Genomic DNA, 14,924 nt, shown 5'->3' with positions numbered 1-14,924 from the left:
TAAATCTTCATTTTTACTTCATGCAAAGATGTGGGATGAAGATGTAGTTGAGTGGATAGAGGGTGTTATTCATATTATTTCTGGGTAAATTCAGTGGCTAGATACATAGAAGTACCTGGGGAGAAAAGTTGAATATCAAACGGAAAGGAAGAACTATCCTTTTCCAGTAGATTTTTATTTTTTTGAAAGTAGACAGGCGTAGTGGATGGAAAAGTGTAAAGGAAAGAAAGATGACATTTTACAAACTAAATTAAGTATAACTGTGATTGAAGCAGGTGAAGTTACAACCATGCATGCCAGTGTGAATCACTGATCAATGTTGTGTTCTTTTAGCTGCTGATAGAGTACGAGCGTGGCTCCTTCTCTCTGAAGCTGCTCTCTTCAGATGAGGTTAATGAGGTCGTCGCTCACATAGGAAACTGCCTGCTGAGGATATGTCCTGGTCTACCGCCTAGGTGAGTTTAGCTTCTGTACGTGTGTACAAGAATTTATGCCTTTCTTTGTGGAGTTATTATGATGCTAATGTGCCTGTCAAGTCGTGTAGAGATTTGAACCAGTAATTAATTTCATTTTGCTGTTCTGTTGATTTTGCATGTCATTTGTGAACCTGATCTTTACATGTTTCACTTGGTTGAGGATAAGAGCTACAGAATACTGTATTTAATATCCAAAAAACCAGATACTTACAGGCATTGTAATGCGGATGTGAATCCCATTTGATATATTTTGGTGCGAACAGGAAGCATGAATATAAATGCAGAAATGAATACAGATGTAAAACCATAAACTTTTATAACCTCGTCTTGTGAACAGGACAAAGTCTTTGAGTTGACTGAGAGGCAGTCATTTGTTCTTCTGCGCTCCAATCAATTCTATGTTGCAAATGCTCTTTTTTTTTTATTTTCCATCAAACATTAAGTTGTGTAGTTCAGTTAGCTTCATTTACCATTATTGGAGCACTCTGCAGTGCAGCGACTCCCTGATTGCTTGCTTGGTAAATGTCCATTGACAAGTAAGACAGCGAGAAATTAGCCTGGAGCTGCTTGATTGAAAATCTTTTAACGGGAGTGGAGGATATGTTTTTTAAAATTTCACCAGCTACAATATAGAAATGGAATGACTGAATTATGTTTTCATTCGTCTTCTCTTCTCAGCAAAGTGATGAAGAAGCTCTGCATGGAGCCTCCAGACAGGCTGACCTCTCTGCAGACTCTGTGGGAGAGCAACAAGCCTGCTGAACCTGGACCCTGTGGTAAGAAATCTGTGACTGTGTTTACTTTCTACAAAACATTTGCTCTAATGTATGTGTGATGTGTGCACAGAGTCAGTTATAGAGTGTTTAACATCAGTGCTATTGTAGTTTTACATAGTTAATTAAAGCAATCATAGTTTGTTTATACATTGATTTTAGTTTTAAGTTATGTGCATTTTTGTAGAATCTTTGCCCAAATTTCCTGTAAATTAATTTTTTTTTGTTGGGTTTTCCGTCTCTGTTGTGCAGGTGGGTTTTCTCAGATGTACAGATGTGTTTGTGACTGGTTGGGGTTGCCTTACAGAGAAGAGGTGCAGTGGGTGAGTATCATTTACATTCTTTTATGCAGTTGTACAGGATTGACAGATCCCGGTTCAGCTATGCTTCAGTGCTTTTGGCTGGGTGACATTAAACTGCATAAAGCCCTTTGATAAAAACGACAGCCACAACAGTGCATGAATATATATCTCTATATTTCTGAAGATCTTCTCCAAGCTCCTGCTTCTCTTCATCCAAAATGAAATGACTTCTTCTCTGCTGTGTATATTTCATCTGCTCTGTGCAATTTCTTGTTTGTATATGACTCATCAAGAGCGAGCAGATGCTTTTTTTAATAGCACACGTTTGTTAATATCAGCTGCGATTAATTGTTTCCTTTCCAGGATGTAGACACCATCTATTTGACACAAGACACCAGAGAACTAAATCTGCAGGACTTCAGCCATCTGGAAAACAGGTGAGACAAAATGTAACCATAAAATAAAGAGAAAAGATGAAGAGAAAACACAGATAAAGGCCACATGGTACCATACAAAAGAAACAAGAGGTATTGTACGTGTGACATGATTTATGTTGTAACGTAAAAATGCTGAAGTCACCACATAGTCGAAGGTGATACTGATGAAGAAGAATATTTTTTTCCAGCTATGACCTTTTGTCTCCTCCTCAGGGATCTGGTGGCCATAATAGCAGTCCTTGAGTTTAACCAGTGGTTCACCAAGCTCTCCACAAAGGACTACAAACTGGTCAGTCCCCGTTCTCGCCAACCTCTTCCCGTATGTCTCACTGTCTTCCAACCTCATTCCACGCTTGTCTGTTCTAACCACTGTCTCACGAACTCTGTCCTTTTAAACTAAACACACAGACTTCTCTGCAATCATATAAATAATAGGGCGTAGTGTGTCCCTTAACACCAAAGGCAATGAATAGGTTTTATTACCTCTTCCCATTCCAGTAGTTCTTTCACAGTACTTATATTAACCTTATATTACTATACATGTTTAATCATGATGCTGGATAAACGGTTAATGTTAGTTCGTTAATGCTGCCACAAAATGACAAAATAACTATATTTAATCTTGCTGTGTGTCTCTGTGTGTCTCTGTGTGTGTGTGTGTGTGTGTGTGTGTGTGAGTGAGAGAGTGTGAGAGAGTGTGTGAGAGTGTGTGAGTGTGTGAGTGTGTGAGTGTCCCTGCCTGTCTGTCAGATTCTTCTCTGTTCCTGTCACCTTTGTAAAGGTCCTGCTTCTCACTTCTTTACCACTCTACTCCTCACTGCAGTGGTTTCTGCGTTGTTGTCCAAAAGGCAGCCGACATTATTTATCTGACATTTAGGGCTGCAGCTAAAGTTTTTATTATTATTTATTAATCTGCTCATAAACCCAAATATATTCAGTTTCATGTCATAAAATAAATTAAATCAGCAAATATTCACATTTTAGGAGCTGGAACATAATTTTTGGCATTTTTTCTTAAAGATTACTGAAACAAATAATCGTCAACATCGTTTCAGGACAGTGTTCTGTTTATTGACTAACTGATTAAGCACCTAATTGTTTTAGCTGTTCTGACATGTTTTACTTGTTTATGCATTTTATTTCTGTTTTTGTCTCTTCCTATATTATATATTTATGGTATCTATCGCCTCTGTCCTTCTCTGTCTGTTAACTTTTCCATCTCTCCCTCTACTCTACCTTTGCCTAACAGTGTGTGTAGCTGTATGTTTCTGACTGTCCAGAATATCTCTCCTTTGTTTCTTCCACCTTCCCTCCTGTCTGTTGACTGAGGATCAGTCCAATGTTCTTGTGTGATAAGACTCTTAATCCTAACGAGACAAAGGGGCTCAATGTCTCAGGCTGCTGCCCCCCCTGCAGCACTCCATCACTAAATCTCTCGTCTTGACGCTTCGCTCAGTCTCACCAATTACCACACGCAGCTTCCTCAGTCCAAACAATTATCTCATGCCTCCGTCACAGACAATTCCTTTTGTATTGAATTTTAAAATCCTGCCCCTCCCCATGCTGTGCACATATCTAGTGACAAACCCTTACGCAGGCACATGTGCAGCCTGTGTCTAACATGTGTCTTTTTTTTTCGCAGGGTAGTGTGTATTATAATGGATGCATAGGGTTGTGTGTTAGTAAGGTTTGAGCGGATGCTTTTTCAGATGTTTTATAGAGTGTATTTTGGTGATGTTAGCCACAGATGCCACTGTTTGAACAGCGTCTGACTTGTGTTTGAGCCAGATCTATAAAGTGCGACAAAGTCTCCTCTGGGTGTTTTTAAGGAAAATATACTTCCCTTTTTTTCCTTTTTCCCCAAGTGTGCGTGTTTGCAGGTGATAACAGAGAAACTGGAGAAACAAAGGCCTCAGGGATGTGCTCTGGAGCATGATTTTGAATTTTTTTTGATCCTGTGCCAATGGGAACAATAACAAGTTAGAAAGAAGAAGTGGAACACAGAGGGAAAAAGAGAAAGTGTTGACAGCAAACGGAGCAGTGAGACAAAAACATGAAGGTCAGTGTAGAGGTCAGTGAGAGGGAGAAGTGTCAGATGAGTCGGGAAATTAGTCAGAAGGTGTTTGGCAAGAGAATTTAGATCTGACGAATGAAGGCAGAGTAGGAGACAGACACGCTTGGGAAACAAGTTTTTACTTTCCACAACCAGCAGTTAGTCAGTTGATGTTCCTGCCAAATCTATTGACATGCAAAAGTTCAACTCAAGGGCAACACTGCCCATCAGCCTGAACTATTGTATCCGTGCTGGTGAACCATACAGTCGCATTAGGAATATCTAAAAAGATATGTCTGCGGAGCATAAAAAACGAAGAAAAGAAAAAGTGAATGAAAGGGAGACGTGGAACATTAAATTCACAAGCCTCAGGCTTAAATCACAATCCAACTATCTCTACAAACAGATAAGGAATATCTCAATGCAGTGGACTGGATAATATAATACACATACACACACACACACACACACACACACACACAACACACACACACACACACACACAACACACACACAGCCGGCTATCACAGCGAGGATTACGCTGCTCGTCCTCAGTTCAATCAAGCTGTTTGTGTCGTGGTGTATAATCAAGATGCAATCATTAATGAGAAAAGAGGAGAAGAAGAGGAAAAGACAGCAGAGATAAGAGGCCTTGCCTTCTGATCACCTCATGATCACACAGCGTGTGTGTGTGTGTGTGTGTGTGCGTGTGCGTGTGTGTAAAAGCGTGTGATATTTCAGCAGGACCTTGGGTCAGAGTAGCACAGCATGACAAGACTGTTATTTAATGAGTGGTAAATGGTGCAATAGACACGCTGCCAGTGTCACCCAGCAGTTTTGTTGTGAGTCTTGTGGAAAATACAGACCTCTTTGTGCGCCTCTCTGCCTCTCTGTAAGGCTGCAACCAACCGCTCTCTCTCTTCTTTTTCTCTATTTCATCCCTCACTACCCTCAAATCTCCTTTTTCTGTATTATGTCATCCCCCACTGCCCGCCATCATTCTTATTCCTCTTCTGTAATACTCACAGTTTCCCAGAGTAAACATGTGAACAACAGTCCCTTTCTTCTGTCTCTCCCTCTCGCTGTCTCTTTCTCTCTCCATTATCCCTCTCTCCTTTCCTCCCCTCTTTCTCTCCCCGTCGCTGTAGATAACAGTCTGGGACAAAGTCGCCAGTGTTTTGGCCTCACTGAGGCAGCTGGCTGAAAGAAACAGTCCCTCATAGCAGGAATGTCGATGACAAAGAATAACAACAACACAATGATCCACTAAAGTTCAGTTGTTACGATGGAAAATGTTTGTGTTGAGAGTCTGAGCAGATAATTAGAGATTTACTGTAACACTGTAGCAAAAGAGGAATGTGTGGGTGTGTATGTGTCTGGGTATGACACAGCACACAGTGAACTGGGTCAGCGAATATCTGGGCAGGGCACCGACATGGAACTGTTGAATTTTTAATTTTTATCTAAATATAAGTGCTTTTGCTTCCTCAACTCACCTCCTCTCCTGTGGTGTTGAGACCACAGAGGCGAGACAAGTTTCTCCCTCTTAAGTGTCCAGACTCTGCTCTCCCCAGTCTCTCCTTGTCACGCATAAATGCTCTTTAAGTGGAAGAGATGGAATTTACTGCTGCTTTTTTATTTTTTTTATTTTACATGCCACAGTACAGCTTTAATTAGCATCAATGAACAGCTTCCCATAGTGGTTTCACTGCATTTTGCACAGGAACACTTGCGGGAACATCATGTATCCCAAAAGTAAATTTCTGTGTTAGTCACATGACCTTGAAAGTTTCAGTACAAGGTTTACTGTTCCCGATAAAATAGGAACGTAAGCCTCAGAGCTGGTTCAGTTAATTAGTATCTTTTTTATACGTTTAATCAAAAGTGATGAAGAAAAGCACTAAATGGATCAGTGAGATAAGACTGCCGCTGCTCAGCTGTGAATGTGAGATGCATAATATGTAAGACTGTGTCTCTTTCTCACCTTTCATATCACTCATACATCTGCTATTTTATAGAGAACACAAAAATGGTAAATTTTCTTTTCTCTATGTGTGCATGTTTATTTTTCCTTATTTTAATTCATTATTACCCACAAATGTATGTGTAACTCAAGTTTAACTTGCATCTGTTTCGTGTGTGTGTGTCTCCAGTCTGCAGATGTGTGTGAGCAGATCCTCAGGGTGGTATCTCGATCCAGTCGACTGGAAGAGTTGGTTCTGGACAACGCAGGACTCAAAACGTAAGTTCATGCAAGCTATTAAAATCGCACTTCAACGATTTAACACGTCGAGGTCAACTTACTTGTAACGAGGATCACCACTCAGCATGTGAAACCTGCGGCAGAGCTCCATCAAGCGCGAGAAAAGTATATGTACTTATATATAAGTACTAGCACTAGTACTAGTATATATTTCAACTTGAGCTCAATTGCAGACGGTACCCTGCATCATGGGAAATGTAGTATTCAGGCTTTTTGGAGATGAATCCATTCTAGTGACTAAATTAAAAGTTGCGTCAATCTATCAATCAAAGTCTCCTAACTTTCTGACAGTGCAATTCTAAATTGCAAGATTTTGAAATAAAATGTGAAACTGTACTGTCTGACATTTGATTTAATTTCATATAATATTGAAGATCTTTTTAATAAAACAATTGATTAAATATCAAAGCAATAGAAAACTTTGTAACCAAAGTAAATGTTGCACATTTATAGATATTGTCAGGATAACAAAATTCAGACTTTTAAGCCAATATGAAGTTGCAATGGTAAAAATGTTCTGTACATATATAGACTTATACAACTGCAGCAGCTCTGCAGAGGACTATGTTCTATGAGAGGAATGGTTCTATATTACACTTCTGGTCCAGCTTTGTTGTTCGTCTCAGTGCTGACATGCTGGATTGCTTGATGCTGTTTCTGTTTATTTAGCTGTTAAAAAGATTTTAGTCTTGCAAAACACATTTTATAGCTATTTTTACAAATTACACAAAGAAATTCAGTGCTAATGTACCTATATTCAGCCTTGCTTCTGGGTATGGCTGGGTTTAGATAGTTATGTTGCCAAAGCACTTTGATAAGTTGCACATGTACAGCACATTGGTCATACACACATTATGGATATGCTCTTTGTCACTCAACAGTGATTTTGCCCAGAAGCTAGCTGCTGCCCTGGCCCACAACCCCAGCTCAGGACTCACCAACATTAATCTTGCCAACAATCCGCTGGAGGACAGAGGTATGATACCTGCTCTAATCTAGTCTAATGTACTCATCTCTGGTCTGTTATACTCCCCTCTGTAATTTATTCTCAACGGCTGGTCGAGAATCCCAACGGTTTCTTTTATCTCCCGTATGACTGTACTGAAATTTGCAATGTTACAGCAGCAAAGTGGGCAGTACAAAGAAAGAAAAACTGTGAATAAACAATATCAAGTACTTAAAAAAGATAAAAAATATTATAATATAGTTTGTACAATTAAGCATTTAATATCACAAAAACAGGAAAATAGCAGTAGATAAGTGATATTGCACAGATAGTGAATTAAATTATTGCACATGGTGATTTGTCAGTCTGTTGGTTTGTATGATCTACTAGCATGAGTAAGAAAGTCAGTTATGGATATCATGTGTGAAAAGTAATTCTCCTAAAGTGAAATATTGAATCCATAAAACGTCAATCAATAGTCAGGTATCACATGCCAAGTTTAAAATGCAAAACATTTTTTATTTGGCACTGAATATGTACTGTACCAGTCTGTCAGAGGTGTTAGGTATGTTAATATACAGTATATTCAGTTTAGGTTCCCTTGATACAGTGCAGAGAGTGCAACAGGTTTAATGTTTCATCGCCTCTAGCCTAAGGCCTGTTATTCTATCCAGGACACATAAATTAAAGATACATTCAGGCAGTCGCATGTAAACATACAACACCACAATGATCTTTTCATTTTAAGAATAATATCATATTTACTGTCATTTTGACTTCATCATTTGGCCTTGATAGATCTTTATATATTCATCTTTTCAGGTGTTTTTTTCAAGTGAAGCTGTTTTACCTGTTTACTAGTTACTGTGGCTGATTACATACTGCAGATATTTTACTGGAGCAAAAGGAGGCTCCTTCTCCAAAACAAACATAAGAAAATAATTAAAGGGATAAATTCAGCCACATTGTTGTTTCCCCCTTGAGATTTGTGTGTATTGTTATCTGTTTTAATTTCAAGCAGGATTTGTCAGTGCTAAATCAATGCTGCAACCTGTTTTAAAATGAGGCTGGATTTTAATGAAAGAATGAAAGAAAGAAGTCAGATGAGGACATACACTGTTGAATAAATGTGCAAAGTAGTTTTGCATTTAGAGGTGAGAAGTTATAATAGCTATAGTCACGCTGGCTGTCAATGAAAGAAGCTACAGCAGCCCCATGGGAGAGAAGTGACATCGTCTCTCTGTTTCCCCTCTCCTGCTGCAGGTATCTCCTCCCTGGGTTCTCAGTTTGCCAAACTTCGAATGGGACTAAAGCATTTAAACTTTTCCAAAACCTCACTATCACCCAAAGGTATGTGCTGTCTTCCCCTGTCATTTGTTACAAGTAAAGCTGCTCAAACTGGTGAATGGTAAATAAAAACTTGGGAGAATCTGAGATAAAGTTGGTTGATTTTATTTAAAAAATAATATGTAAATGCTGCTTTGTGATCAGCTGGCTTTTTACAGGCTCTGCGATCTCATGCAATTCACATGTTCCACTAATCTGATCACACCTAACACTGGGATGCAAATGACACTTAATTATTGCACTATTACCACTGAGTGTGGGGTGGGGTGGGGTGGGGGGGTGGGGGTGGATTATCAATGTGTGAGTGCACAAAGCCAGTCTAAACAATATGCATGTTTTCATTTGCATAAATGTTATTCAGTAGATCACTTTCCTTCAGTCACCAGAACCACAACTTCTTGGCATTGTGAAAAAATCCTTCTGCACTAATGTCCTTAAATGAAATGCCGTGAAGTTGGTTGTGCAGAGGCTATTCTGGCAGATAAAAAATAAAAACTGCAAAGGATTATCATAATTTCCAGATTAAATGTGGCTGTTGTCACTTGCAGGTAAAAATTTCCTCTTGGTTGTCATCCAAAGTGCTGCAGCACCAGGCACCATCTGTAGGGACTCACTGTAAACATGCTCTGCTCTCAGGCAATCAATGAAGAGCTATCATATTCCTCAGTGTAGGGTTGGTGAGAGGGCTGCGCTGTTTTAACTGAGCCCTGCTCGTCTCGCTAAAGGCTCGATCCATAATCCAAACCCCCAAAAGCCCCCAATGCTCAGAGCAGATGTAGAGGATTGAGGACATTTTATTCTTTTTTTAACACTGATATTTTTTTTTTGATGTAGCTTGTAATTCAGCTGTTTGAATTTTAGTTTCAGCTGAATGTAACTTGAGTAAGTTGAATCCTTTGCATTTGATATGAAAATCTTGAATACAACAAATATTCCTTTTCTTAATCATCTTTATTTGTGTGTTTCTTTAATTTTTCCTTTATTGCATCTCTTTTCATCTGTATCTCTTAATCAAATCAGTCACCCGACTGTCACGCCTTCATTCACAGAGTCAGTCAGGACTTTATTAAAAGTGCAAGTTCAGTGTGTCAGCCATGTGATAGATGTTACACGGGTTAACACATTTTATCAGTTGTATGTCAAAATACAGCTCGTAATGTGGCTGCTCAGAGCTTCATTTTACATCATTATTAATTACAGATTCCTGCTTTTATTAATTTAATGTTCATAAATTATCTTATGACATTTAAAAACTGTTTTTAAGAATATATAAAACAGCTCAACATAGCGTGACACAGCCAAAGGCGTAGCATAACATTTACACGACCATGAGAAGGCCTTCTCTTTTCACTTTTCCATGCATTCACTCTGCATTCTGCTCCTGTTCTTTCCTGTCTTCACCCACTTCTCATTTCCTCTGCTATTTCCTTCAATATGCTGTCAAGACATCAGGGGGAGACTTGAGGGTTGAGATAATGCTGACACTGTGTGTGCATGTGTGTGTGTGTGTGTGTGTTGTAGGGGTGAACAGCCTTTGCCAGTCACTGAGTGCCAACCCGTCCATCCCCAGCAGCCTGGTCCATCTGGACCTCTCAGGGAATATCCTCCGAGGAGACGACATGCAGGTACATACGCACAAACACACACAGTTTCTAATCCTTCTCAGAGCTGGTATCAATAACGCTTCATTGATTGAAACAGTTCAGTGCAGTAGATATGGGGAGGCCTTTTCAGACCGTTATAAATCAGTTAGCAAGTCACTCTGTAGCAGAGCATCAACTTGGGACATTCAACGTCTGTTCAGAGCACAGATACTGAGATGTGGGAGAAACTCTTTACTGTGGCGTTACAAATCAGAATCCAGTCTAGCACACACAATCACACCTATCGCAGGGATTTACTGTATTTGTAGCTGGACAATAAATCATGATATATACAAGCATCAAGGTTAGTATTATGGGAATCATGCTTATTCACTTTCTTAGCAAGAGTTAGATGAAAAGATCAATACCACTCTCACATCTGTTCAGTAAATATGATCTGGCCTACATGCAGCACAAGAACTGGAAGCAGGGGAAACAGCTTCTACAGATCACTGAGTAAAGGGGGGAGCTTTGTAGGTGCTGGTAGGCAGTCTTTGTTACCTGACAGAGCTAAGCTAGTTCTTTCCCCCTTTTTCCCCTCTTAGCTCTAGCTTAGCTAGATTCATATTTACTGCACAGACACACCAATCAAGTCAGTCCAACTCTAGGCAAGAAAGTGAAACAATGTATTAACCAAAATGTAGAGTCCTTTAATTTGTCTGCAGGAAAACTACGGGAAAACATTTACTCCTATTACTAGATGAAGCTGGATTTCCAAAGACGGAAATGAATAATGTCTTTTGTACTACACTATATGGAATAAGCCAGTTTGTCTGAGAGACAGAATCTCAGTTTTTCTTTAAAAAGAGCATCTAGCAACTGATTGAAAAGATCTTGTGACGTATGAAATGATAAGAGGTTTGATGTGGGAAATCAGAAATGATGGAGAGGCAGGAAAGGTATGAATGAAAATTGATGAGGAAAGAGGAGACAGATGGTAGAAACTCAAAAGTAGGAGAATAAATCAGAAACAGTAATCTACAGCAGCACATGAGAAGTGCTTTCTCACTATGGTCAACAACACAGCAGTCGACTAACATACTTTACAGATGAATGGTTACGCCCCTCTACATTAACGCGGTCTCATCTTCTGTTTTGTAACGCTCTGTGCTGTGGTTTGTTTGATGCTCTTTTTTCTAGCATTTCTGCCACTTCCTTGGTCAACCCAACAGCCTGGTAACCCTTGACCTCTCCAACACTGACTGCTCATTGGACCAGGTGAGTCGGGAGGCTACCACTGATATGATAATCCCACCTGGTGCTCAGAGGGAATAAATGAGTAAAGAGATACAGTTTTATAATAGTGAGACCCCTACGAATGAGTCCCTAAATAAACAACCTGCAGCTAGGGTTATATCTCATTATACTGCATTTTAAGATGAAGTGCCAGCCATTAACATCTGTGTTGCAGTGAATGTAATCCAATTTTATACACCCACTCAATCTGAGTTGTTGTCTGCTGCTTGTGTAGTTGTCAGAATACTGTGTGTGATATATTGATGTGGGTCTGAGAGCCAGTACAGCTTATTGATTAGTCTGAGATGTAGCCAGCTGTCAGCCTGTCATTGAAGATATTGATTAGCTCTGAAATCATATTCTGTCGCTCTCACGTGCAGCCACATATAAACACATTTGCAGACTTGTATACACGCAACAGGGTTGGAAGGTGCAAAAAAAAAAAGTAATTGATATTAAAATTTTCAAAATAAGGATTTAAACTGTCTCAATACTTGAGACAGTTTATACAGTTGAGATGTTACAGTGACACATTGCGTGTGTATTCCAGGTTTGCTCTGCTCTGCTGCGAGGTTCGGTCCAACACCTCTCTGTTCTCAACGTGTCAAAGAGCGTCTTCCCTCACAGGTGAGAACTCATCTGAGTTTTACCACCAGGTACCTGATGATGAAGAGGAAAATTCTTTTGTTGTTGTTTAGTTTCGTTCCTCCAAGGTTTATCGATCAAGAGTACATTTTGCATGACTTTTGCATGCTTTAACTGAAGGCAGACAGTTGCACAATAGGAGATTAACAATAAAAAAGTGTGATATAATAAAAACAAACAGTGTAATATAAGTAATAAACAAGGCAACTACAGTAGGAATTCACTTAAAGAATTGGTCAAACAGCTACAAAAGTACAGCTGTGGTTATGATAGCGTTAAAGAAGAGATTTTAAAAATGAGTCACCTCGGTGAAATTAAAGGAGAAGCCCAATTGAACTGTCTTCTCACTCCTAAACAGTTCAATTCTTAATTTTTAGCAAGAAAAAGATCTCTTTGTTTTAATATGAAATTTATACAAAGACATCTCACATCATGTGAGTGATGGGAGATTGGCTTTTGTCCATAACCCATCAACCAGTTTCTTGCTGTGTTTACAGTAAGTTGCTTATACAGCATCTATCCAGGGCTAGTCAAGCTTAATGTAGGACTTTGCCCTAAAATTCAGATTTGACCAGACATGACCGTGAGCTCTAACCATGTAGTCTGTATGTTGGTGTGTGACACCTGCTGGTGACAACATGCTATTACAGACAAGATAAAATACAGGATCAGGACGACAAGTGTGTGCGTACGTGTGTGTGCTTGTGCATTTGTTGAGTTTGTAGATGTGCAAGATTCAAGACTGTTTAAATTTCAGTGCCTGTGTGTGTGTGTGTGTGTGTGTGTGTGTGTGTGTGTGTATAACAGATGGGTGATGGGTGGAGTTATCTTCCCATTATTATCTCTCTTTCCAGTCTGTCTCTTGGGAGTTGAGGACTTCATCAAGGGAAGAGGGGGGCAGAAGATAGGGATGGGTGGGGGGTGGGGGCAGAGAAAAGGTGAGAGAGTAGGGGGAGAGGAGGAGAGGATGTGAGTGTAGTAGCAGTGGAGGGAAGAAAAAGAATTGAGAGTGGAGAATGTGAGTGCACATACTGGCAGAGGTGGGAGAGGGTTATTGTACATCTGGGACCTAAACTGATTCTGCCTTTTTGAAAATCCCCTCTGTTCCCTTTTTGTGCAGTTAAAACGATTTCTTGAAGAGTAGATAAAACCTAAAATGGGTCACGGGCTTTTAGGCCATGGCAAGAGTAATAAAAGCTTAATGTTTGCCTGAATCTCAGGTCAGCTTAAGGAACTTCATCATTGAGGCTTGTATGGTATTAGATCAAAAAAAGCCTTAAAAATTGCTTGTAAAGTTGATAATCGGTGTATCCGTCTAATATGATTTTATTTCCTCCTCTTTCAGTAGGAAAGGCAAAGAGGTGCCGCCATCATTCAAGCATTTCTTCAGCAGTGCCATGTCTCTCAGCTCCATCAACGTGTCAGGAACCAAGCTGCCACCAGAGGCCCTCAAGTGAGACAACAATTCATTCACATTTAATGTGTCTGTGAGGAGAAGCTTCTTGTGTCCCACATTCTCTGTGATCATACACTTTGTTCTTGTTCCTCCTCTTATTTTACTACCTATGTCATCATTTAAAGCTTTTAAAGGTACAGAAAAAATAAACCTTTATCACAGCGAGCAGCCGCTACAGCTCTGACTAACTGTGACACTGAACCTTTTTTTCTTACTTAAAGTAAAATTACTATTGTTTTGAGAACAAATAGTCACAAATTTGACAAAACAGAACAAAATATAACTCATCCATAGAAACGTGGATGTACACATGCATTACACATGTACTCTACTAACACTTAGTGTCATGATAAAAAGCTGAATTATATTGCTGAATACCTTTCACTTTTTTCATTTTAACTGCCTGTAATAATACTGTTTTAGGGCACTCCTGCTTGGTCTGGCCAGTAACCCCAATCTGAAGGACGTATCTCTAGACCTCAGCTGCTGCGAGGTGAGATCCGCAGAGATACACTGCACATCATTTTCCATCATAAATCATTTGATTAAAAGTCAAGATATCGTTTTACAATGTGTCCATTTGTGCCTGGCTCATGATGGATCATTCCCTTGTGGCTTCTCAGTGGATTTTTACTCTTTCGGCAGGGTTCATTCGTTCATATTGAGGAGTTGGGGGACCGGGGGGGTGGGGTGTCTCTATGCATACTCAAAATCCAGATCAAAGCCTTTCTAGTTTTGCAATGCAGCTTGTCAATGTGTGCAAGGCAAGCAGGAATCTGAGAACTTTTCCAAACCATGTTCAAAATGAATATGAAATTATGTGAATGATATGAACACACTTCTAAAATCAAATTTTAATGTGACAAGTTAAATCCCCTGACCTTCATCCCTACGTCCCTGCTCAAACAGATAAAGACAGCTTGCTGCAGATTCAATGGGATTGCTAAAGATAACACATGAATACAAATTACACAGGAAATCCAATTCCAGATTCCCATAGAAATCTTCACAAACTGAAGCTGCGGGGGGGGGGGGGGGGGGGGGGGGGGGGGGGAATACGTTCTGTCCTTTTTCGAAGCCTTAATGAACCGTTTGGTGGAGACAGCCCAGAACTGTGCCTTGAGTGGGTTGACAGCGTACAAAATAAGGACTCCCTGTTGAGTGTGTTTGTGTAATTGCGTGCGCCTTTGATGTGTGTGTGTGTGTGTGTGTGTGTGTGTGTGGGTGGGTGGGTGGGTGTGGGTGTGTGTGAATAGAACAGTGATCATTAAGCATCTGTGAGTTTTGTTGTTGGTAATTGTTGGCTTGGTCTGACATGCTGTTCTTTCCCCCTAATGCCTCTGTAAG

The 14,924-nt window shown here is 39.8% G+C and overlaps 1 protein-coding gene across 10 annotated transcripts in view; it reads left to right on the top strand.

Annotated features, from left to right (window-relative positions):
* Positions 1-14,924, top strand: part of LOC130172873 (F-actin-uncapping protein LRRC16A-like) — a 91,956-nt gene that overhangs the window by 40,989 nt on the left and 36,043 nt on the right. For 5 of the 10 annotated variants that reach the window (XM_056381824.1, XM_056381829.1, XM_056381831.1 and 2 more), the window contains 13 exons: positions 334-455; positions 1,155-1,252; positions 1,502-1,572; positions 1,915-1,988; positions 2,202-2,277; positions 6,195-6,283; positions 7,186-7,280; positions 8,514-8,600; positions 10,119-10,222; positions 11,381-11,458; positions 12,027-12,103; positions 13,467-13,574; positions 14,001-14,070. In XM_056381824.1, coding sequence (XP_056237799.1) covers positions 334-455; positions 1,155-1,252; positions 1,502-1,572; positions 1,915-1,988; positions 2,202-2,277; positions 6,195-6,283; positions 7,186-7,280; positions 8,514-8,600; positions 10,119-10,222; positions 11,381-11,458; positions 12,027-12,103; positions 13,467-13,574; positions 14,001-14,070 — 1,149 coding nt within the window. The remainder of the gene's footprint in view (positions 1-333; positions 456-1,154; positions 1,253-1,501; positions 1,573-1,914; positions 1,989-2,201; positions 2,278-6,194; positions 6,284-7,185; positions 7,281-8,513; positions 8,601-10,118; positions 10,223-11,380; positions 11,459-12,026; positions 12,104-13,466; positions 13,575-14,000; positions 14,071-14,924) is intronic. The other 5 variants (XM_056381833.1, XM_056381830.1, XM_056381832.1 and 2 more) reach the window with 1 other exon arrangement.

This window comes from Seriola aureovittata, chromosome 7 (assembly GCF_021018895.1).
Source record: "Seriola aureovittata isolate HTS-2021-v1 ecotype China chromosome 7, ASM2101889v1, whole genome shotgun sequence".
In the NCBI taxonomy this organism is placed as follows: Eukaryota; Metazoa; Chordata; class Actinopteri; order Carangiformes; family Carangidae; genus Seriola; species Seriola aureovittata.
This window is presented reverse-complemented; position numbering and strand designations above follow the sequence as displayed.